This window comes from Anoplolepis gracilipes, chromosome 8, assembly GCF_047496725.1.
Source record: "Anoplolepis gracilipes chromosome 8, ASM4749672v1, whole genome shotgun sequence".
NCBI classification, from domain to species: domain Eukaryota; kingdom Metazoa; phylum Arthropoda; class Insecta; order Hymenoptera; family Formicidae; genus Anoplolepis; species Anoplolepis gracilipes.
This window is the reverse complement of record NC_132977.1, coordinates 11,245,526-11,272,287: the sequence shown is the minus strand read 5'-3', so window position 1 is coordinate 11,272,287 and position 26,762 is coordinate 11,245,526. Positions and strand designations below refer to the sequence as shown.

Genomic DNA, 26,762 nt, shown 5'->3' with positions numbered 1-26,762 from the left:
ATTAATTGCTAATTGCGCTTCACCAAACCAGCTCCGAGGAGAGTACCGAGTTAGGAAATATTTAGGAATTTATTAGAAAGCCATTTGCTGCCGTGTAAACACTTTGCGTTCTGCGATATTTATTTACAAGCTATTATCACACGTATTCTCAGAAATTCACAAATATATGTATCGATATTGCTGTGAAATTGACGAAAATGAATTTCTCCTATGTTAAATATTTGATGTCCAAGAATTATGACTTAACGGTAACATAATAATACATATATATGTTCCAACTATTACAGGTAGTTTTGTATTTTCATTTTCCATACCAAATTAAATATATTAATATTCGTTAAGAAAACATCTGCTATATATTTAGCTCATATATATATATATATATATATATATATATATATATATATATATATATATATATATATAAAGATAAATAAGAATTTTATATATATTAAGTTTCATCAAACACCCTTTCCTACCTAATAAGGCATTTACAAAAAATATATTATCTCTTTTCACAGACTTTCCTTACGTTTTCACAAAATAGAGTAACTAGATTTATTAAGCGCATAGGTTTTTTTGTCTTTTTAAACATAGCTTTTATCTTACAATTAATAATAAGGATTTGTATCTTTGCGATTATTTTCTGCAAGAAACATAACCGATATGCTTTCATTGTTTTGTCACGTTATGATAAATCTATTTATCGCATACTTATTCTTATTACAATTTAGAAAAGCATTAAGTATTAGATTACAAATTAAATACTGGACTAAACACCATCACAGAATCTAAACGTTTTGCAAAAAGCTGATTGCTATTCTTACATGTTATAATATTATTAAACTGCAAATTATTCGTTTGCAATAGTTTGCAATTATTTACGTCGTAAATTGTAATTCTTGTGGAAATACAGTTCTTCCTTTTGAATATTTGGTTTTATTAGAGTTATTACTTTTACTGGATCATCTTGTATAACATTTTTATCATTTATATATACGGGAATTCGTTGGATATCCGAATTGTTATTTACAGCTAAATATTTTATAGGTTGAGTAATATTTTGCAGCAACACAGAGCGATGCTGATTGTCGACTTTCGGGTATGTATATGTAGTATAATTTTGATCCAGTGACAATGGTACATCATTGGATAAATTAATGCAATTATCCATGTTGCTATTATAATCTTCGTGTAAGATTCCGGGTTGAATCATCGTCTGCACAGCTCCATTATGAAAACGATGCGCTTGTGAGATATTATATTTATGTTGACATCTGGTAGAATCCAAATAAATATACTGTGTATTGCAATTACTTAAATTATCTTGATTCTTAGAGCATTCTATGTTTGCGTTACTAAATATTTCTTTATATGTAGGTTCTCTAAATCTTTTGTTGGTTTGAATATTCTGAGACAAGTTTAATGTTGACGATGGTATCACTCTTGTCTTGTTTACATTATTGAAAAAAACATTTTGGTTCCAATCGTTTGATCTTTTCTCCAAAAGTTCTTGTTTAGCATCGTTGCTTTCACATATATGTAATTTGATTTGTTGAGATAATGGTTTTGTTGATTTTATATTGAAAGTACAAGGACTTGCATCTTGTAAGTAGTTAATTGCATAATTATGTGAATTAGAAGGATGTTTTTTCATCTTTGGCAAAACTTGTTTTTCTTCTTCAGCTAATTGTTTGCTATATGTATTATTAATATTATATAAAGTTTCAAAAGTTGACAAAGAGCTGTCGAATCGACACAATCCGTTTCTTCTATCCAATTTCTTGGGGTGTAAATTTATGTCAAACTTTTCTACTAGTGACTCTTGTGAATCTTGCATTTCCATTAATCCAATCTCGGGCTCGAACGTTTTTATTCGATCAGGAACATTCGCAAATTGTGCATTTATTATACTAGGTGTAGGAAAATTTTCAGACGCATTTGAGAATTGCATTTTATAAGATTCTTTTGTAATATCGTTATAAGGAGCTATATTACTTTGCATCAAATGGAATTTATTTCTTTTCTGAAATATACCTTCTATTAAAGGTAATGCATTTGTGTGATTTTCTCTATATTTAGGAATTTCACAATCAATTTCACAGATTGAGGTAGAATTGTAAGTGTGTGGTGACACTTGCGAAGCATCTGAATATGTACAAGCTTGATATTCCACAGATAAAGGTGTTTTCACAGTTTCTAATTCTCGTTTATTCTTTTTGCGTAAAAGTTGTTGACGGAAAGAATCAACATAAGGATGTCTCTTGTTATCTAGATTTTTATGATTTATGTTGATTCCAAATTGCTCATATACTTTTTCTACATAACTCTTCTTATGGAATAAATCTTCATTGTGTTTCTGGACAGAATGATCCTTAACAGCGGTGACATTATTATTTCGCCGAATGACAGGTCGTTTAATATTCTTTGCATTGCACTTGTTTGTTATTTTGTTGGAAAAATCAGTCGACGATTTTTTACAAGCATCTGTCGATGAATATTTGTCGGCGAGTAACATGGAATCGCTTGAAAAAGTCGAGATTTTTGTGTGCTTCATGTTATCAATGCATTGTGAATGTTCATAATCAAAAAAATCGGCATTAAAATTATTTCTGTTATGTCGTTTATTTTTCAAATAATTGAAATGCTTCTTCCTATTACCTTTCTTATTCACAGCATACAAATTTGCTGCTCTCGTAGATTGATGAATATCTGCCGATTGTTTTGAATATTGTTTATCATTGTTCTTATATTTTTCTATAATACAGTCATTTGTATCACATATTTCTGAAATATTCTGTGATATAGAATCACAAGCCTCTATATTATCACTTTGCATCAAATAGATTTTGTCATCTTCCTCAGGTATGTTTTCTAGTAAAACAGGTGAAATTCTCCGATTTTCGTTATATTTACGAACTTCATATTCGATGGTTGAAGTCGAATTTGGCAACATTTGCGAAATATTTGAATATGTACAAGCTTGATTTCCTACAGGTAATTCAGATGATTTACCGATTTTCAATTCATTCATTTTACGTAATTGTTGACATAAAGAATTAGTACGTCGTAATTTTTCGATTATTGTTGTAAGGGGATCTAAAAACATTACAAGCAATGATAAACCTCTCAATAATGTATAATTAGGTTACAATAATTATTCTACATAAAACATACCTGGTTGATGGATTTGTAGGTCTCCAAAATTTACAACAGAGATCATTTTACAGAGTTCTTTATACTGATTTAATGCCTCTTCTGTCCTATTTTCATCGATTCTATTTTTTTCCATAAGATTGCCATTATCATATAATCTAAAAAAAATATTTTATTTTATAATATAAATACAATCTGCTTATTAAAATCTAATATCAAATCAATGATAACATAATTTATGGCTTACTGCGTTTGAGTAACGGTAGTAACTTCTGATTGCTCCTTATCATTTTGAAATAGTTTTTGCTGATGTATATTTTCTTTTTGAGCAATATATTTTGATTCACGATTAATATTTTGTTTTCTTATTTTATCAAAATCTAACTTTTCGAAATAAATGTCCTCATTTTTCTTTTTAACATGCTGCGGCTTTTGATTTTTACTGCAATATTAATATATAAAATCTTGATATCTTTCTTATTCTTTTCTGTATTTAGAAAATTGAGATATATAGCATTATAATATTAATAAACATTATTTGAATCAATAAACATACCTTTGTCTCTCTCCCAAAATGGGACTTTCCTCCAAGATACTGTCTGGCGTCCAAAACTTTAAACTATTTTTTACAAAGTTCTTATTTGGCGATTGTTTACTAGTTTCATCATGAGTTGAAAGTTTTTCTATATAAGTTTTTCTGTAAAAGAAGATATATTCAATTTCTATTTACATTAAATATTTTAGACATCAGTTGGTTATGCGCTTACTTGAATTCTGGAGTGTCGCCATTAAAAAGCTTTAACGCATCTGCCTTTAGTCGAGCTCTATGAAACGTATTTTCTGATGTTTCTGTAAAATATTGAAATTATTAAAATATTTTATATTTTTTTATTTTATCGTTGCAACATATAAATTTGATATAAATACCTTTTTGGATGTCTTTGCCCTTTGCGCCATTCCTGTATATACCAACAGCCTGAAAAAAATCATATAAAATCTTTATTTAGATGCAATGGATATTGAAATATAATTAATATTAAAATTATTAAAGTTACATACAGCTCTTGGCAGAAGTCTGCTACAAATTTTTGCTTGGCCTTGTCTTCTTTGTCTGTCTTTATCATCATTTTTCCGCACATTATCCTGCAACAAATTCCTACATATGTATCTTTCAATTATGCACAAAAATATCATTAAAAGTAATTTATATACATGATAAATTTTTTTGTGTAAATGCATACAGATTTTCAGCTAAACTTCTCTCTCTCTCTCTCTCTATATATATATATATAATAATGTAATGTACATTAATAAAAAACGTTAATTCGTTTAAAAGTTAAAATGTGAATTTATCTTAATAAAATTTAACTATCATTAAAGAATCATTATTTATAAAGATCAGTAAACAATACCAATAAACACTTTCTGACTACAAATTTTCCAATACTGACTGCCAAAAGCAAAACACATTCTTTCGACACTAACCTAACATTGTTGTGAGAAATGTAATTACTTATTTACATCATATATCGACATCGATCCATTAATCGACAACTAATTGCTCATTAGACATCTCTACAAATTTAATTATCTAATGAATTATAAAAAATTGTAACAATTATACGTACTACGTCTCACGTGTCACATACGTGCACACGCGCATCACGTGCTAGCGCGTCGTCTTTGCTTGCATACGGATCTACTACGCACGCACTACGCATGTACACACTACTACGCGAGGGGAGTTGTAACTTGTAACCTGTAACCGGCAACCGGCACTACGATCAATATGAATGAATGTATACGCGTGTAATAAATATCTTTCAGTATTGCGTGTTTATACCTATCGGAACACATGTCGGATTCGCAATACGACACGATTCATGATTCATGATTCAAGTAGATATATATCTATGTGTTTTCCTCTCTTAAAATTTTAATCAATTATCGAGCCCGATATATTGTCGAATATAAAATTAAATAGGTCAACTAGATTCTGGAGCGGACTCGGGGATCGAAAGATACTCGCGAGGTGCGAAAAATATATATATATATATAAAAAAAAAAAAAAAAACGTACCAATTTCTTCTTGGCTTTTAAGATCTTGGAATGTATTCTGTCGAGGTCCTCTTTGCTTCGTTTTCGTTTCGTTTTTTGTCGATCGTTGAATTTTTGCACGTTCCTCCTCATATTTCAGTTTAAGTTCTGATTGAATTTACGATGAGTTACATCGCCATTCTCTGTCACAAATAGTCGCAAAATTTGCAGTAACTAACGCAAGCGCTGTCTTATTGATGACTGACGACCGCCTTCGTATATATTTTCGCTTCTAGAATAGTACAAGAAGACCTCATTGTCAATACAGAGAGTATAGAGAAATATATATACTGAGACGTGTACTATTCGTTCAATATAGAATTCCAAAGTTTTTTTGACGTCACGTGAATGAGGCGTTTTTTGTAAAGGGATGAACATTATATTTATTATTTCGCGTAAAGGCGAAAGTTTGGTCTTTGAAAGGTGAGGGAATAATAATAGAAAGTCAATATAAAAAAAGACGCTTAATCACACAAAACACACAATTTATAATAAAAGCACATTCTATGATATTTTTATATATTCATGTTTTTTTCCGGAAAAAGGTATACAATAAAAATATATTACTATATATAAAGAAACGAATGTGTTTTGCTATATGTATGTACATCAAATTATTTATATATATTTTAACTAAATTATATTGTGTTTTATAATTATAACAAAATTTTGATTTTTCTCTTTTCTTCCTCATCTTTATATCTTATTTTTTAGTTTTTTTTTCATATAAGTTTTTTGTAACTGTTATCAAAATTATCTTTATATCTGTAATTTATTTATTTGTATTTTATAAAAATATGTCGTCGCAGTTTATTAGAATATGTGTATCGATTTGTAATAAAGAGTAGCATAATTTGGTTTTGGATATTTATTTTCGTTATTTTTTTAATACGCGATATTATTAACGTTGTTTTTATGCAATAACTTTTTTTACTTTGATAATGATAAATGTTTACTAAATGATAAACTTTAGAAATTTTATAAATGGCATTTTATAGGTATAGTGAACTATAGAAAAAGAAGAGACAAAAATCAAGCAGTGTCACGTCATAATTTAATAGCATAGACATGCGAGTGAAATATCACTTTATACATAATCAAGCATAAACACTGTTCTTTAAGAATATGCATGCCTTCGTTTCATGTCTTCGTTGAGCTTATTGATATATCTAATTGTACATACTTATAGCACATATTAATTCTACAGTGTGTATATTAACTTAATTGGCTGAGCGAATTGAGGTTAAACTATTTGAACGCAGATAAAACGCAGTACTCAACACAAAAGTGTGTAAAAACGTACAGTATAAATAAAAACATATATTAATAAATATACAATACGCGACTCTTTTTTTATGATTCATACGCTTATCTTTTTCTATTTCTTATAATGATAAAAAATAGCAAGAAACATTTTTACATATCTCTGAAGAAAATTCTTTGAAGAAATTAATAATTATACTTGACATGTATACATATATTTATCAGTACGCACAAATTTTATCAAAATAAATCATGGAAGCCACGTTGAAATTGAAAGTGAAATATAAGAATACAAATAACGGATATAAATTTAGACGGAAAATCAAAGCATTGTCTATTTTTAAGTATTAAATTATGTACTGTATTTATAGTTGTTTCTCAAAATTAGCTTTTCAACAAAATCAACCAACGAGAGAAAAATAAATTTTACATAATATTATATTTTATACTATGAGACAATTATTCTGCTCTTCAAAAACATAAAATCTAAATTTTTTAAATTTATCTTTTCAATTAACGTACAGCTTTCTGATAATATATTTGAAGATCAATTGAATGAAACAAATATATAATCCTTTCTTTGTACTGAAGTTACTTATTGTTAATATATTAGCATCTTACTCGACTTACATATCTGGAAAGAAAGTTTACATTAAAAAAACAGTATGAATGTCATTCCTGATTCAGATCCTTCTTCACCTGCTCATTAAAAGTTTGAGTCAGACTTTTTGATAATTCATCGTCACACGTGCGCGGTGAATAAATGATGCAAAAGCGCCACGTGGGTAGCCACTTTCAGCGTTGACGTAGATGTTCTCTATCATTTAATTAGATACGAACGACGCTCGCATAGCTTCGATCGGCGAGAACTGCATGCCCGATTAATTAGTCCGGTGCAACGACAGCGCGATTTATTAATTCATCTTTCAACAATGAAAGTCAGATAACAGAGACAGTGGGGAAAAAACGCTGCTTCCGACAATCTGACAATACTTCTCAACTTTCGTCATCGCGGCTATAACGAAACGTTATACTATACTTGAGCAGGTAGTATCTACAGTGTGGATTCTTCTGTTTACATTACATGATTAACCAACAGCTGAGAAAAATTTCTGAATTTCTGCGCGCAAATGTAGAACAAAGTGCATGATTCTTCTATTAATTAATTTTCCGATTTTCGCGCATGGAAATCACGATCACGTATTTTCGTAAAATGTTGGCCTAGGATGGATCAAGTGAATATCTTCTATGAGAGATTACTTAATCGTTGTATATATACATATCCCTATTTTATACATATCTCTGCTTTATATTATAAAGCGCATGTTGAATTTGGAATTTATCAAAAGAGAAAAATTACTTTTAGAAAATGCATTTAATTAGAATAAAGAATTTGAGGCTCGTATCAAAATAGATATTCAACTAACACATGTACATATTTAATATCCTCTCATTTTACTATAGATGTCATAATTTCGCTTTATTTTTTTTTTTTTTTTATTTTAATGATAAGCTATAACTTTTAGTTGACAATAACAAATAATAAATAAAAATAAACTAAATATCTTTTTAGCATACCTATTATTTTATTATTGTATCAAATAATGTCAATTTTGTACGAAAATGTAACATATGTTAGCATTAATATTTGTATATGTATACTTCACAATTTTATCTAATCACTCTCTGGAATAACTTTTTGGAATTAATAAATAAAATTAATTGCCAATAAAAATCACAATTATATATTTATATAAATATCTATAAATTACATTAAATAATATTTATTACAACAAATTTATATTAATACATTAATTTTACTTGTAAAACTTTTATTTGCGCGCAGTATTAAAGTTAGATTAAATTCAAATGCTAAGATATATTTATCTAAAGCAATATATATATATATATATATATATATATATATATATATATATATATGTGTAGATACAAAACGGAATATATTTTGTTCGATTTCTAAATTTAACTTTATGAAATTGCAACTTTATGCGACGATACGATGCAGAACAGAGCGTTTTTGTGTAAAAATATCAAAGAGAGCCATTACACGTCGTGCATCGAAACGAAAACGTAAACGAATAAATATCATTGAATGAAGATATTGTTAGATTAACTAATTATGCGTTAATTTTATCTTATCGACATTATATTTTTTTTAATGTGAGATTATTTTTCGACTTTTACAAAATTAAAAATAATACCAAATACTTTATTTATAATTATACATGAAAAACTATTAGCTTTTGCTCATTACCTAGCACTATTATAACAAAAGAAAACTATTTTTTTTTTTTTAACATGATAGCTATTTTGAAATCTGCTAGTATGTAAAGCAATTGACTTCATTTAATTATCAATATATTCATATAAACTCAATATATATGTAAATATCAACATTAAGTATATCAGTGAAATGTAAATTAAATATTCAAATGCGAAACAGCAAATACGCTCAAAACCCAAGTCGTGTATCGTTAAGATAATGTCTAGGTCAGTACTTACATGTGTATGCAAATCGCTATGCGGTATATTGCGCACGTCTGACTTTGCTATACGAAACTTGGACAAAATTTGTTGACCAAATTGAAAAGGACATTTTTCTTAACAAAAATAACGAGACCATCGATGTTTTCTGAAATACAAATATATACATTGAAATAAATAAATAACCCTTCACGAATTAGCATAGAAAGATAGAGAAAAAAAGGATAATAAAAATTTATATTTTTTAAAGTGAAAAAATTTACTAAATTAAAAAAATTTACTTTGCAATATATTTGAGAATTAATTATAAAGATATGTAACGTTAAAAAGTTTAAATTTTAGTAAATGACTTTTCCTCTCAAAAGTTCTACTGAAAAAGAAAAAGACTCTTTGTCATAAAATTTGTTATAATTATTGAAGTGAATTATTTAGCACACGGCTTTTACCACGATATGGTATGTCTGGTATTTTCGCATAGATTTAGCATTCAAACTTTGTTTCGTCTTTTCATTAATTTCATCACGTATGTTTCTCTTGTAGTTCATTGCCACGGTACGTTAATGATCAGCAAGGCTCAATAACTATCAGGTCTTGTAAAGAAAGCATTGTGACTCACAAGGTAATAATTTTGCACAAGATTGTTACCTTGAAATCTTATTTTATTCATCACATTTAATTTTATTGCGTGTATCATCATTTTTTCACATTAAGTAAATCAAAAATATTTGTGATTAAGCATGCATTTTATCGTTTCTTCGTGACGCGAGATGGAATAAGTAACAACAATTTAAATCACACGTGCAATTTACGTGATATTGAGAAACTTTTTATTTTAAAATTATTATTGTTGTTCATTGAATGTCAGATATAACGACATGCTACCAATATTACTAACGAATGTAGCTTATCAGCTGCCACCAGAAAATCAGAATAAATCGAAAAATGAGATACTTATGTGATGAATAAGACGAAAATTACAACTCGCAAAATGATTGAAAGACAAATACTTAAGTAACGCCGACGTGGAAGACTAATAATGTACTCGCGATTAGCAAAATCAATATTTATTTTGTTTAATTGTTGTTAATTCTATTTTGTTTTAATTTTTAATCATAATTTATGATGTTTTATATTTATATCTCTATTTTATATATCCATTGCTTTATATTCTACCACTGTAATTTCAATTCTACAGACTTTATGAATAATTTTCATCATATAATCGTATTTTAATCACAATAACCGAGTAATTAATCAATATGACATCAATTACAATAATTAAATTAGCTAGCAAAATTTCTTATTCGTATCAATAAAAACTTTATTTTATTATTTTAAAGAAAAAAACAGAGAGTAATATAGGTAATTATGAAAGTATATGGCGTGAAAAAATGTCTTTTTTTAAGATTTAATGTTCGTGAATTATCATTATGCACTTATATTTCTCTCGCACAAAGTCTTTTTTTTAATTTTCTTATTCTTCTTCATACATGTTTATATAAACATGCGCCTTAATATTTTTACAGCTGCGACGACATTTTAGCAAACGTGCGATACAATACGAGTCTCTTATGATAGTGATTACTCATCTTGTGAGTAAAAGAGTCCTGTTATTTGTCACCGCATAATCAGCAGTCATAATCGATCGCTTTTATCATTAATATCACATTATTCCACTGTTATTAAAATAGAAATCCCCACAAATACTAGGAAATAAAATAGAATTTTCACTAGTGTGTCTATATATACAAGTCTATATACAAGGTGTTAAGAAAAATTGTTTATAAACGCTAAAGATGCCAAAGAAAGTAAAGGTGAACAATTTTTTTAAATTTCATTAAAATTTTTTTAAATTTTCATTAAATTTTTTTAAAATTCATTAAAGATCACAGACGCGCTTCAATACTGTTAATACTGCCTATGCAAGCGCGAAAACGACGTATCTGTAAACATTAGTGAGTTGAGTAAAATTTTTTTTTCTTTCTCTATTATCTGTAACCATTTATAAAATGATCTTTCCTAACATCCTGTATAGACGTGTAATGACGATAAAGCTGACAAGCATTACTTATCTCGTGTCGTAGACAGCGTTTCAGGTGCATATAAGTGATTGATTGCAAATAAGCGTTGTTTGAATGCAAATTTTGATTACTCAAAAAATTTGTATACGAAATGAAATGTAAACGTAATACAAGAATATATAGATGCAAACCATTATAAAAAATGACACAAATAAAATAATAAATATATTTATAAATAATTGATTAAATTTCGCGACGTAATCTGATTTTAATGATAGTAATTTTAATATAATAATAATGATAGTAATTTAATGATAATTTAAGTTTAAAAAACAAGAAATCAACAATGACAATTTTAAACCGCTATAATATATATATATATATATATATATATATATATATATATATATATATATATATATACATATATTATAATTATATAATTTAATTCTATAATTTTAATTTTAAGATTGTAAAAAGCTTTTTTAAAAAAAATATAATTATATTCATAAAAGTCATCGTTCTAAAATAAAATTATAATTGTATTCATTGGATACATATACATATAGAGTGAGGCCTAACTTGCATCTCTTGAATAACTTGTAAATTATATGTTTTATGAAAAATTGTTACATATAAAAGTTGCATAATTTCAAGAAAATCATTATATATAGTGCATCCACTTCTTTTTATAAGTGAAAGTGTTTCGGAGAGAGAGATTTAAAGATCAACTTAATTTTTTTTAAATAGGACCATCCTAATTTTTTTATATAAATCAATTCCCTATAATATTCCATAAAAAGTTATAAATACAACCAATGATTGTGGATCTATTTGGTCTATGTGTGGCATTGAAATGGAAAAAAAAATATGGAATATCTTCTGAAAATATCAAGATAAAGATTTGGGAAGATTAAGATTCTCTCTTTTTACGTCGCATGCGATATGTAGGAGCCAATAAACAGTCATGAGGGTAATATACTAAATTATTTATATCTCTGAAACGATTGAGTCGACCTATGTTTACTAAAACTTTTTTACTTAGTATTGTGTGTACTATCTACTATATGGACGCTAAATAGATTTTTTAACACCCTGTATATATATTGTATATATATATATATATATATAGTCTTTTCGTACTTTATTTAAAATTAATTATTATTCACATTAGTTTTAAATTTTAGAAAATACTATATTTACGTAACACAAAAACAATTATTATAATACTGTCATTTCTGATACGTGTGTTATATAACTATTATATGTGCGATAACTGAAAAATGTGTCTATGCGCATCTTATATGTACTTGCTATTATTCGTATGTAAATTTATCCAATTTTATGTTTTTCTCCTTTTTTAATATTGTTAAAAAAATTCAATATATATATATATATATATATATATATATATATATATATATATATATATTTATACTATATTATACTATAAAATATATATATTTTATTTTTGCATATATAATTATGCAAAATTAATATATACATATTTTATTTCAAAAAAATATATATTTATATAATAGTTATATAATAGTTATGTAACACACATATCAGAAATGATAGTATTACAATACTTGTTTCTGTTACGCAAATATAGTATTTTCTAAAATTTAATACTAAAGTGAATAATAATTAATATTAAAGAACTTTTAAAGTATGAAAATACTATATTTATATATGCGTAACAAAACAATTATTATAATACTGTCATTTCTGATACGTGTGTTATATAACTGTTATATACATGTTATATGTACATACATACTAGTCGTGCATATTTGATCGAATTCTACGTATTTCTCTTTTTTCAACATTGTTTAAAAATTTATTTGTTAAAAATTCAACTCAAATATAAATGTATATATTGTCTTTGTATATACATATTTTATTAAAAAAAAATATATATATATATATGCCAGTATATTATTTTTGTAAATAGTTCGAAATATTTTATATAAAATTATTTGTATATATAAAATTTATTTATAAAATTATTTTTATGTTTGGCAGTCCATAAATTTTTCTTCATTCAGTTTAATTTATCTCATTAACTGATTAAACGGATAAATATCTTTTTATTTTTATTTGTTTAGTGATATCTTGTACGATATCATAGTGCAAAGACAAGTGTTGTAAAAAGAACGTCATTTCTGCTGTTCAATATTATGTTTGCAATTAATTAATATATAAGAGTTATTAGAAATTGTCGCGACATCTGTCTTATCTTTTTAAATCTTCTATACTTTTTAAATTCTCTATATAATTTTATATCTGTCTGACATTGTATTCTCAATTGCATTTGATTATGGAAAGCACGATTATCAAATGTGATAAAATAACATTATCTAAATAGGATAACATATATTATATTTATACATAACAGATCAAGCACATTGTTAAATGTACTGTTCATTTTAGCTTCAATATACTTTCATCGTTTTATATAAATTAATTCACTTTGATTTAACATAGAATGTGAAAATTTACATTAATTTTACGTGTACAGCCGTTAAAATAACGTCGCTGAAGGATATAAAGACAGGCGTTCAGGAATTAATTGCAACAAGCTCGTATAAATTGGTCGTGGATTATACTTGCTGACAGATTTTTATTTTTTTAAAAATTCACTATTACATGATATGTTTGTTTACTAGCGACAATGTTTATGCAACTCGTACATAAGCGAGGCGAGGCGAGCCGGAACTGGCTGGTTGAAACCATCAATTACATATTACAATATTTCTTCAGGTTTTTCGATATACTAAATAACACTGAAATTTTAATACTGATATGCACAATTTTAATACTGATACACTCTCATTTTAATATTTATACTCTCTCTAAGCTAATATCAAATTACGCGTGGGAGTTGGGCACGATTATGAAATCAAAGAGCGTGTGTCAAAGCTTCTCTATCCAAATTGACTGCGGCACGAATTATGTATCAAATACGAGAATATATTTCACATACACACGTAAATACTTGTGTTTCACGTAGAATTACATATTGAACTGTCTGTCAACGCTGTATGTTGATATATCGGACAAGCAAATTGCTGATTAAACCTGCGATAAAATCATAGTCGTAATAACCGATCTCAGTATTTATGAAATGCACATTGATAATGAACTATTAATTTACATCGCACTTATGCATGATATACTCTCTCGACGAGAGAAAAAGATTATTATACGGTGAATCAAATTGCAGCATAAAATGACTTTTATTATGTATGTCCGTCGGCGAACATAGGCCATTTTTCAGTTTAAAAATCACAATTAGATTTGAGACACGTGTTCCAGCATGTGACGGATGTCTTAGAAAAATTTCTGCTTGGAAAGTTTCTTCATACTTTTCGAATAATGAGTGTATCTTCGATATTTATTCGATATATGATACAATCATGTGGTTTTAATCATTGTTAGATTACTACAATACATAATCGCGCATTTCACAAAAATACTTGTCAGCTTTCTTTCGATCAAAAATACATCGGTCAATAAAGTTGAATTTTAGAGTTGGTTCTTTCACAAGTTTAAAATGATGAATCATTAATCTCCCTTCTTCTCTCTTTCGATTGTTTTGTCTCCCTCCACTCATTCAAATACTGTAGTGACCACCGTGGAATGCATTTACTCGTAAAGACAGTGCTTGCTGTCTTTCCGAGACAGAAGCAAGCAGGTGTGTGTGAGATATCATTCTAGCGGAGATGATTTATTAATTCGCTCTTATCAACCATCATTCGTTTAAAAGAACGTCCGCATACTCGTCCGATAGACGTCTTAGATACGTGTTAAGATAATAGAATATGTAGATTCGCCTATCGCGCGTGACAAGGAGATAAACCTCCACGCGGAAAACGTTTTCGTTCAAATGGGACAAAAGTGAGGCATCGTAAATGTCGTCTCTATAAACGCGCTGTATTTTCTGAAACGCGAGTGCACACGATACGTAGAAAAAAAAAAAAAAAAAAAAAAAAAAAAAAAAAAAAAACCGTAATACGACGTTTATACTGTAATCGTCGCTATCCACCACAAATTATCAAAGTACGTATTTCTCACATATAAATATGTCGGGGATGCTGAGATGCTGTTACGATGCATATTTAATAATCTTTCAAAACTTATATATAGATAAAAAAATAATGAATTACAGCATGATACAAATTTATCTCTTATGAGTTGTTAGATAACTCTCTTGATAGAAAATACATATTAAACTTTTCTTTTTAGAAGCTCAATCATCACCCTTATCAGTAATCCAAATCGTAATAAGTAAATAAAATCTGAGTGAAAATAATTTTAATCTGTAGATGTATTGAATTAAGAAATAAAAATGTAATAGATTGATCCATATATTTCTCTTGTCAATGAACTATGCTCGATAAAGTATTGTTTAAAGATTCATAATTATTTTTATTTTAAATCATTAGTGATTAATTTCTGAACAAAGTATCGCCGGTTATCGTTGAAGAAATTTTCGTATAATGTTATTTAATTATCGGAATAACTTACAAAGATGTAACGTAATATTTTTATATAAATCTGTAGAACTCTGTCTTCTTTTTACAATTCAAGTTATCGAGAATATCTGCTTTTTTCATACTTATAATTCACTGAAATACTTTGTGTAGATGCTATTTCAAGAGAAATCTCGCGAATTAAAAAAAAAGTATTAAGAAAAAAACCGCGTAAAATTAATAATTTATTCTGTTATCTGTCATCTGTGATATTTTAAAATTAAAGAAACCTTTGTAAACCTTTAATATCCTCGAGATTGTGAACCATTCTCAATTCATAGAAATTTTTTCGAATCATCTAATTAATCGAATCATTAAATCAAAATAATCTAAATGTATTAAGGTATACACTCGACACTTATATATTATTAACATTGTCTAGGTTTTCCTAAATCTTGAATTTCGCCACAATGCTTGATCGCTGATAAATCGCGAAAATTGATAAACTTCGCGAGTTCGTGAAACGATATCAGAACAGTATCGTAAATTGAGTACGAGCACAGTAGTTGCTCTTTGTACGCTACATTTTACCATTCGACACGGCTAAAACAATATCTCGTGACGCAATAGAATAAATTGCGCAATCGAGCAGTGATTTGGCACAATTGGAAGATTACTTTATTTGGTTCAGCGTTCTGATTTTCTTTTCGGTCTTTCTTTCGTAGAAACGTAACTTTTTCCCGCATCCTGTTGGAAAATCAATAACCACGTAGCACGTTGAAGTTGACCGTGTGCTTGCGAGAGGTCAGCACGCAGCCATTGAGAGACTGAATTTCTTTCTCTCTCTTTTTTCTCTCTTCTCTCTCAGTATATATATTTTATTGCACAAATATTTTATAATGCCTGTTTATTTATTTTAACAATAAAGAGATTGCGTCACTCGCGGAAAAGTGCGGCTTTCTGGGGAAAAAAAAAAAAAAGCTAGAAGGAAACAAGAAAAACGTTAAAAAAAAATTCTCATCCCTTCATTAAAGTAGTATGTATTTAAATTACCTGACAGCAGAGAAGATGCTTTGTGAAATGGATCTTTTGCATATTCAGTTTTTTGTGCAGAAACAATTCGCGATAACGCCATCGCGCGCAAATCCACGCAAAAACTTTTATACACATTTTTTTCGAATGCTTTAGAAAAAAAAAAAAAAAAAAAAAAAAAAAAAGCCGAGGATAAATTGTCAAATTGTACGCAAACCAATTGTTTAATCCGTATCTCGTTTAATTACGCGCGTGAATAAAAACTTTTGAAATCTCGCGCACGATCTTACATCATATTCCTCTTTTACGGATCTCGGAATATACAAAAAATTCGTTTCGCAAAACATCTTCTCTGTCAGGTAATTTAAATGCATATGTACTTTAATGAGAGAATGAGAATTTTTGAAAAGCGATCCTTTTGTTTCTTTCCAGCAATATACTTTCTACTATTTGTTTTTCTTTTTTTTTTTTTTTCTTTATCGCGAGTGACACATCTCTCCATTGTTAAAATAAATAAACAGGCAATTATGAAATGTTTGTAATTATTTACGCTTTAATCGTTCTATTTCTCTAAAACCTAAAACGCTACACCTTTTTCCTATTATATTATTCGCCATACTAACACGCCCTGCACCGGCATCTGCATCGTCGTTATATGCATACGTTGTTTATGCACCGCTGCGGGATAGCCGGCTGCTCTCGGTGAAGCCGTTTCCGAGGATAGTTCCTCTCTCTCCTCTGCGGCACTTTTTATGGGAAAAAGCTTTCTGTAGCCGCCTTCGCGGGGAACTGATCCCGTTTCTTTATGTAACGCCCGCGCCCCTAAGTCCGACGCGCGACTGGCATCATTTTTCATTCGCGATGTTCCTTAAGAAACTTGAAACATAAAGCGCCAGGTTGAACTTTCGATCGGCCGGCGCGGCAGCGATTCACGACGAGCGCTATAAACTTCGTATATGATTGCAGTTTACGGGATATCAAGGACGACAGAGCATGAGGCTGTGCTGGAAGAGAAACGAGGTTGGCTCGGTGCAACCGGGACACGAAAATGGTACGGATGTTCGTATCGATGTAAATTGTAAACTAGAAATGCATGAAAAATAACTCTTTTGCGCCAAAAGAATATAATTTCGGATAAAAACTGAGAAAAATTTTACATAGTAGGGAAATACATTACGCGCGCGCGCGCACAAGGAAATATGTGCGAGATTGTAATAAATTTTTTTGCATATATTAAAAAATTATGGAAAGTCTAAAAAGCATTAAAAATGTCTGTTTTGCATTTTCAATTTATAATTATGGAGAAATCGTTAAGACAAAGTGGAAACAAGTCTAATCTTGTTATATCTATTTTAATTTAATTTATTTGTTCATTCCGGAATTATATTAGAGTTCAAATTTAAAAAATATAAACGAAATTTTAAAAGACATTTTGTTTATAGAATGTAGATATTTTTGTATACGTTGTGCATGTAATGACCTTATTTCTAACATTTGTCCAAGTTTGCTTTGTGAAGCAGAATTTTAAAATTGCTTCTTTTCGTATGATATTTCGAATCATCTCAGTATGAAAAAAAAAAAAAAAAAAAATATCTTAACTTCCATTATTCATATTCGGAGAAATGTTTGCACAAACTTGTGATAAATGTTGCCTAGTTCTACATTGCATAACAGAGGCAAATTGTGCAAAGTCTTATGTGCATAGCCAGCCGTTTGAAGAGGGAGGATCAAGGTGGGCTTATACTTCCAGCCGGATTATTCTTCCAGTTAGAGAGCGTTGTTTAAGTATCACTGCTTAACGTGGTATTAAATCACTAAGTATACATGTACGATGAACACGAGCTTGTTAAGTAGATCCTGGAGATCGTACTATGCAATTGTGTGTGTGCACGCGTAGAGTCTATATAATAATATACCTGATTATTTAATATTACATAACTCGATATTTTTGAGTATGTATGTCATATAATTATTATTTATGCTACATTTTTATTTATGTAATAAAAAACAATATAAATTGCCGTAATAATACTATCTTTCCGTTATGAATTTAATATTAACTATATATAAATTTATTCTATCTGATATAATATTAATTATATAAATGTAAATAAAAAGAGCTTAAGGAGCAATTGTAAATTAAAATTTAAATATAACGGTGAAATTTATTAATACATGACACGAGAAGTAACAAACTTACGAGTTGATAATAATAATTAAAATTAAACCAGTAATGCTTTTAACAATCAATCTAAAAAATAAGGAATAGTAATCAGAACGACGTTTCGATCCAATATCCAGATCCGTAATACCAACTAAATAACGACATCAAAATTCAAAATTTAGTTTATTTTGATTTAAATATCTAGATGTCTATTTTGTGTATTATTGATCTTGTATTGACAAGGCTGCCTTTATCCGATATGTTTACTAGTCACCAGTTAAACTTGTCACGCCACAGAGAGTACTGTTGACGATCACCAACTCAGAAATGTCTAACCAGGTTGGCGTTTATAACCGTAAGTTAAAAAAAATTTGACCACCATTCTTATTTCAATTTGGTAAATAAATAAAAAATAAATTAAAAAATTTCGTAGATATGGTTGATTAGTATTACGGTTGTCAATTACCACTTGATTTGTGGAAAATTCATAGTGGAGGATTGCCGACTTATTTTTGAGATTGATTGTTAAAAGCATTACTGGTTTAATTTTAATTATTATTATCAATTCGTAAGTTTGTTACCTCTCGTGTCATGTATTAATAAATTTCACCGTTATATTTAAATTTTAATTTACAATTGCTCCTTAAGCCCTTTTTATTCAGACAAAAGTTGTATGGTTTCGAGGAGACCATAAGATGGTAACATTGGTTTGAACTTGAAAAGTCATTTGATCACTTCAAGTTTTTTAAATGGAAAACACATAATTTTGTTAAAGTAAAAATGTGTAACTGTTAGTTGCAAATTCAGATTTTTACTTTAACATAATTATGTGTTTTAATTATGCCAATTGATTCGTCTCGTTATTCTGTGCATAAAAGTATTAGAGTAAGATAATCAAAAAATGAATATTTTATGAGATATCTTGTATTTTATGTCAAAATACTGCAACTTTGAAGCCTTATAATTCAAAAAATACTTAATGAAAAATACTTTGTCATAAGTGTTTTGGAAAACTCTCGAGATGAGCTACAAGAATATGTAAAAATATATAGGGTGTTCCATTTAAAAAACTTGAAGTGACCTTCACGTGACCTTCAAATGACTTTTCAAGGTCAAACCAATGGTACCATCTTATGGCCCCCTCGAAGCCATACAACTTTTGTCTGAACCATTTTTCCGTCTTAGGTACAAAGAAATTTGGGTGCATAGATTAAAATGGCCCACCCTGTATATACACAGTCATACAAAATTATTAGCCATCTTTATCATCTATTTTTTTAATATATTTTTAAAAAACATAACAAATTAATTTTTATTTCAATGACTTCTTGAAACTAGTAGTTAAGAATGGGTTTACATTTTCTTGGAATTTATTGTGTTATTATTTAAACGTATTATTTTTTAATTATTTATTGTAGTCCGTTTTAATTAGTAAAACGTGTGTTAAATTGTTTCTTATTTTTTAGAAACTTAGTATCCTCTATTGTAAGTTCTATTGTTCTAGTTCTATTTACTCTGTTGTTCTATTCCGTTCCGTTTGTTCTAATAAATTAGTATTTTTTTAAATGTCCCAAATTTATTACTAGCGAGGATAAACAAAAGTCTACATTTTATTATTACATTTGTAAGAATTATCTTAAGTTGAAATTGCTATAGAAATGAAATCCTTCAAACAATTACGAGGATTACATAAGTAGTTACTTGATTGGTCGTGTCGTATTTATTTTCATATACATACTCCAAGAGAAAAGAAAAATTTAAGAATGCCTAATAAGTTTTGGACATGGCTCTCTATATATTTTTTTTCTTATTATTATAATTTCTTTAATTAAAAAATGGAAGATTATATAATACTTGAATAGGTATTGTATCTTCTCTCTTCGCAAATGAAATTATACATTGTAATCATAAAAACTTAAGCGTAAAATATTTTTATAATATTTAATTTTTTTTTAATACACGTCTTTTTTTTTAATTAGAATTCCAAGTCATTTTTCATTAGAATTTATTAGAAATATTCTTAATTCTTTATTTTATGTATTGTTTCATTTATATTCTTTTGTAGAAATTATGAAACATCCTATTCGGAGTGACATAGAAAAATTCGGAATTTATCAAATGGTGATATTCGCATTTATAAGCGTACCAATAATGTTAGCGGCGTTGTTTATGCTTTGTTACATATTTACCGCAGGTGAAATTAAATACAGGTACGGATACATGTATTTTTGTTAATTATTTAGATTTTTATCCACACGTGACATCTAATTTAAATGTATTTGTACGATATGACATTTAACTCTTCAAAGATAGTTAGAAACGTAATCAATTGGAATCAATTGTTCAAATATACAGATGTTTAGTGCCGGAATGCGAGCATCCAGAAAACGCGACGTTCGATTCACCGTGGGCCAACGTTTCTGCCCCGATGATCAACGGAGAGATCTTGGGTTGTACACGTTATACGGTGCAAGATAATTATTTGGATACATGTTCAGAGACATCGTTCACCAACGTGACTCGTGAATGTAATTCTTGGGTTTACGATTCATACGAGCATACGATACTCGATGAGGTAAGATTGGATTATTGAATCAACGTGTATTTTCTACGACTAGCTACGAGATTAACGGCGGATTTTTATTCTTTTCCTTATCCTGATGCAGTGGGAATTTACTTGCGATACTAATCGATGGAAACTCACACTAGTGGGCACGATAGAGAGCATCGGGCAGTTTATTGGCTTAATGTTCGCTGGATATATATCTGACAGGTGAGATGTAGATTAGTAGCAATATTTCTTCCCTATGGACATTAATTAATTAATTAAATCTGAATAAAATTTCTTTGTACCAACATTTGAACGCGACCATCGCGTTTTAATTTCACATACATATGTCTATGAAAAGTTGTGTGTATGAAAAGGAAAAAGTTTAAATTTCAATATACATATGATGATTAAATAACAGTTGATTTATAATAATTTTTGATTTATTATTAATTTAGTTGCTTTTTTTCCATCATTGGATATTTTTCTCTATATAAATCGAAATGACTTGTAGAAAAGACATCTTGCATTTATGCATTTTTACATTGATATATTCAAGTTCTGTTAATTCATATTAATGATAACAACTCTAAACCGGAAGTCTGAAAATGATATTTTCCGTTATCGTTTTTTTCCTTGAATCTTTCGATACGCTGGACGAATGATCAGATATATCGCGAAACGCGAATTTCTCTTATTATTAGTTTTTTTTTTTTTTTCTAATCAGCGTTTTTATGTAACATCGGGGTTTGTGATATGGAACAAAGTTTCCGTAGCTCGTCGATTTCACGCGTTCCTGATAAGGTGTAGCGTCACGAGGAATTTCACATTGCGGCACAGTAAAAATGCATTTTATACCAAAGAGGACACGCAATACGTAAAGGAAACGCATCTCCTCGTGCGTTTGTACGCTTTCCCATCTATTTCCAGATACGGGAGGCGAACCTTTTTGACGCTGGCAACGTCTCTGGCTGGAGTCAGCGGCTTGATACATTCCTTCTCCGTGAATTATTGGATGTTTCTCGCATTCGAATTTCTCGACGCTACCATGGCAGCCGGAATTTACAGCGCGGGATATATCCTAGGTACGCTAATAACTCGGGGACAATAGCTCGGGGGGAAAAAAATGTGCGACACCTGTGAAGCGTAATGTTTGCTCCATGCCCCATTTACGTGTGCACGGCCAGCGGAGTAAATTCTAAATGCGATGCGATGCTCTTTATCCATCTTTAAAAAGCAAATACGCGACACATGTATAATACGGATATTTTCGAGTTATCTCTTGACGGATTTTTATATCACCGGCTTATACAATTATTTATTAAAATTGTAAGCTTTATACGACACATTAAAATATGCAACAAAATTCGTGAAAGTGCAAAAATATTCCCAGAAAATGTAAAACTGTGATGAATTGTACCAAAATAATAAGTTTTTGTCAAATTTTAGAATTTTATTTTACAGAAAATGAAAAAAAAAAAAAGAAAATGTTGTATAATAAGAATAATTCAAAAATTTAGCGATTTAAACCTTTTTTAAATCAGTGCTTGTTATTTATTATTGACCTGTTTTTTTTTTTTTTTTTTTTTATCAAATATCGATATTAGATTTATTGATTGTAAATAATCCTCAAGAGATTTAATGTATTTTGTAATACAAAGCAATCTTAATGCGAAAAATCTTTGAAATCACAAATGCACTTTCGATGCATGAATGCGTATATTTTTTCACATTCATTCCTTTTACCAATAATCATCGTCAACTTAAGACAAAATTATAAAATGTATTTACTGGCTATATATTTCGTATGATTATACACGATAATAATTTACGCGCGTAATTTTGTTCGCAGGGGTAGAGATGATAGGAGTAAAGAACAGAGTTTTCGGAGGTACTATCATATCTTGCATGTTCACCGTGGGCGAGATCCTGTTGGGAGTGATCGCAAGCAGGCTGAGATCCTGGCGGATACTTCTTAGGGTGGTGTACGCCCCGGGACTGTTGGCCATTCTCTTACCTCTGCTCATTCCAGAATCGATCAGGTAATTCCTCTTAATCTTAACGAACACGCGACAACGTATCGTCTTCCTTGATCTTGAGCAAGATTTAATCGGCGAGCGATTTTATTTAAAATTTGTACAATATTTTCAATTGCACACTTGATCGTCTTTATCCTTGGATGTCTTTCCATGAAACCATAATTAAAAGTTATGATCAATCTACTGACAAATAAACCTACATTTATACGCAATTAAAATAAAATTTTTTACATTTCTTTAATAAAATGAGAGTGAATCAATTTTACGCACGCGATTCTATGTTGAAGATGGCTATTGTCAAAAGGCAAAAACGACAAAGTGGAAGAAATATTTCACAAAATGGCGCGCATGAACAACCTGGAAGTAACGGATGAAGCTATCAATATATTCAAGGAATTAAACACTGCTAAAAACGAAACGGTACGTTTACATCTTATTTTCCCTCGCGAACATTTTCGATTCTAATATAATATATTTGAAAATACAAACTTTCACTCTTTTACTATCACCTAATAAAATAACTAATAAAACACTAGATGAGATAAATCACGCTCGTCAGTTTTCGTCTTTCTAATTCATAAACGCTAACGTAAGATAAAATAATTTCTGATCCAAAATTATGTGAAATCGATGTATCGATAATCGCTTTCAGAAAAGCAAGCTAATGATGTTGGACAAGAGGAAACCGATCGTGCAGGTTCTACATAGCTCTGTGATACTCATTCGTTTGTTGGTCTGTTCGTTTTGCTGGATTACAAACACGTTCGTTTTTTACGGATTGTCATTGAATTCTGTGGCATTCTCCGGGAATAAGTACAACAATTTCATACTAGTCGTCCTGGTCGAGATACCGGCGTATTGTCTCAGCTGGTTGCTGAACGATCGCATTGGCCGTAAACCAACGCTCTCCGGCTCGTTCTTGCTGAGCGGAATGTTCTGCCTCGCGATCCAGTTCGTACCAGCAGGTAAAAAAAAAAAAAAAAAAAAAAAACTGTTTCTCACAGTTGGAGATGAAATTCCCTCTCTCAATATCATCACGAGTCGTTTATGAAAAGTAGCTGAATTTGCGATTAAGGAACTTATCTCGGAAAGAGCTTGTGAAGAGGATTTTGAAGAAATTTTTAAATCATTACGCACTCTCCGTCTCTTTTGTTCCGTCTTCTACCGTTTCTAAGAAAATCGAAGAAAATGCGCATAATTGGAGGAAATGGGAACAATCCTTTTCGAGATAATATTCACTGATAGTTTCACTTTTTTTTATCATATAAATTTTTAGAAATTTTTACAATTATTATAAAATATAAATTATTAAAAAAATATTATTACAAATGTGCTATTTATATTTTAAGAAAACTTCTGACCTTGTTGAGAATATATTTCTTTTCTCTTTGATTCTAAGAATCTGAGCATTAACGTGCGATAATGACGACAGCTATCAAGTTGTTACGAAACTAATGACACCAGTTATTAGAAAATCACAAAATTTTCCTCTCCTCTTCCTGGTTACTAATCTGCCTATTGCACGTACTTTTGCTAGAGTCGCGAAATTTAATCGAGTGTGGGATTAAACGAGCTATAATCGCGCGCGGAAATATGATAAGCTGTAACATGGATAACGCCGCTGCGCGTAATATTGTGCAATATATTAGCGCATAATCCGAGTCCGAATGCAAAGAACGTGTTGAAATAACGTGCCGGCATCTCGTTCGGATTAGCGTTCGCAACCGCGTGTACGCGCGCGCGTGTAATTATGTCTCGGTAAGTTATATGGGGGCCGCGCGATCCCGGATGATTTATCGCCACGCTGTTGTGCGTTTCAGATGCCTTGAGTTACGGGCCCTTACTTTTGTACATGGCCGGGAAATTGTGCATCACCATAGCCTTCTCCACTGTCTACGTCTACACGACGGAGTTGTTCCCGACGACGCTCAGGCATTCCCTGCTCGGCTTTTGCAGCATGATCGGTCGCATCGGTTCAATCCTATCGCCGCAGACGCCTCTACTGGTAAGTCAACAGACCCGTGTTGAACGAATTTTTCTGATACGTGAGAGATCGTACGGTGAAAGAGAGACGTCCTTAAGCTTAAATCTTTAATTTATTATTTTAATTAGATTAGATGAGAAAAAATACACAAACTAAAATTCATAATATTAATCAATAGTAGCATATCTATAATGAAGTATCACTCTTGAAAGTTACAAGAATCTAGCTAATAATAAAACGGAATACTTTTTAACATTATCTAAAATATTGATTTAAACATTCTACGAGAAGCTCGGAAATCCTCTCTGATTATATCACGTCTCGTTTACATTCAGGCGCAAATAATGCCTTCGTTGCCGCTCATCCTATTCGGATCCATGGGCATGATAGCGGGTGTGCTGTCTCTGATCTTCCCGGAAACTTTGGGAACGAAACTTCCGGACACCGTATGGGAGGCGGAAAACATCGGTGGACTCAAGTCGAACGGAACCCACGAAATTCCGGGTCTTAAGAACGACACAGAGGCGCGTTAAGTCTACCGAGAGAGAGAGAGAGAGAAAGGCAATAACTTTTAAAACTTTACCGTCGACGTGTTCCTTTCAGACGCGCCAAATAGTGATGAGAGATATTCTTTAGACAGTACGGTACATAAAAAAATATATAAAAGATATAATTGATTACACGCAGCGAGATTTAGTCGTGTAAGAAAAAATCTGCCACACTGTAGATTTTATCTGTCGACTACTTGAATAAGCGTGACATATTTTTTGACCACGTAACTGTTTACCTTCCGGAAAACCACCCACCGTCCCGTCGTTCATCTTACTCCATGCGTTTACTTGCACAGAGAAAAAGGATTATAATATCTTCCGTAAAATCTCTCAGTGTTCTTCCCGGCGCTCACGTGTGTGTAATTCACAAGGCGTGCTGGAAACAGATCGCGCCCAGATCCTGTTTCATATTTGTATAATATTCGTATATCACGTTCTCGTCGTCTTTTCGTTACGCGTATTCTTGCAACATTTGTATATTCGTGTTTCGCGTGTTAATACATCGTTATTAAAAGTAAATTCGCAATTGCATTTTGCTCCATTATTATTTCGCGGAGACGTGATGTGTGAAGATAAATGTAGCAAGAAGAATGAAGAGAGAAAGAGATATCGCACACTTTATGTTTTCTCGTCAGATTCGTCTACCTAGTGACATTTTACTCGCACGTGAATCGCCAGCCATACATCTGTCAACGTGAAAAAGAACGTTTGCGTTGTACCGATGTATATCATGTAGTGTAATGTTTTCACGCGATTGTTCAATACAATACGACATGAGCGTTTATTTATTATCTTCAATTTTTAGTATTTATCTTATATGTAATTCAACAGTGTGACGTATAATCATTCATTTATTATTATAACTTAATTCTAATAGTTCTAAAAGAAAAGAAATATATATATATATATATATATATATATATA

The 26,762-nt window shown here is 30.0% G+C and overlaps 2 protein-coding genes across 9 annotated transcripts in view; one reads left to right on the top strand and one right to left on the bottom strand.

Annotated features, from left to right (window-relative positions):
• Positions 1–83: 83 nt before the first annotated feature.
• LOC140668328 (uncharacterized) overlaps positions 84–26,762 on the bottom strand; it is an 83,606-nt gene continuing 56,927 nt past the window's right edge. For 2 of the 4 annotated variants that reach the window (XM_072897246.1, XM_072897244.1), the window contains 9 exons: positions 9,040–9,169; positions 5,236–5,485; positions 4,216–4,299; positions 4,084–4,132; positions 3,924–4,005; positions 3,713–3,853; positions 3,404–3,598; positions 3,178–3,314; positions 84–3,099 (listed from right to left, as the gene is read on the bottom strand). In XM_072897246.1, the coding sequence (XP_072753347.1) occupies positions 878–3,099; positions 3,178–3,314; positions 3,404–3,598; positions 3,713–3,853; positions 3,924–4,005; positions 4,084–4,132; positions 4,216–4,299; positions 5,236–5,346 (3,021 nt within the window). In that variant the 5' untranslated portion in view covers positions 5,347–5,485; positions 9,040–9,169 and the 3' untranslated portion in view covers positions 84–877. Of the gene's footprint in view, positions 3,100–3,177; positions 3,315–3,403; positions 3,599–3,712; positions 3,854–3,923; positions 4,006–4,083; positions 4,133–4,215; positions 4,300–4,677; positions 4,769–5,235; positions 5,486–9,039; positions 9,170–26,762 lie in introns of those variants that run through there. The other 2 variants (XM_072897247.1, XM_072897248.1) reach the window with 2 other exon arrangements.
• Positions 1,590–26,762, top strand: LOC140668331 (organic cation transporter protein). Of its 5 annotated transcripts, none has more exons than XM_072897252.1 (11): positions 1,590–1,608; positions 17,519–17,603; positions 20,782–20,926; positions 21,072–21,291; positions 21,383–21,489; positions 22,195–22,349; positions 23,117–23,306; positions 23,591–23,723; positions 23,956–24,268; positions 25,124–25,308; positions 25,623–26,762. In XM_072897252.1, exons 2-11 carry the CDS (start codon positions 17,546–17,548, stop codon positions 25,818–25,820), a joined length of 1,704 nt encoding a protein of 567 aa, XP_072753353.1. In that variant the 5' UTR covers positions 1,590–1,608; positions 17,519–17,545; the 3' UTR covers positions 25,821–26,762. The 5 variants fall into 5 exon arrangements, with proteins under 5 accessions (XP_072753353.1, XP_072753352.1, XP_072753357.1 ...); XM_072897251.1 differs by lacking the exon at positions 1,590–1,608 and adding an exon at positions 14,716–15,107; XM_072897254.1 differs by lacking the exon at positions 1,590–1,608 and having other exon boundaries at positions 17,591–17,611.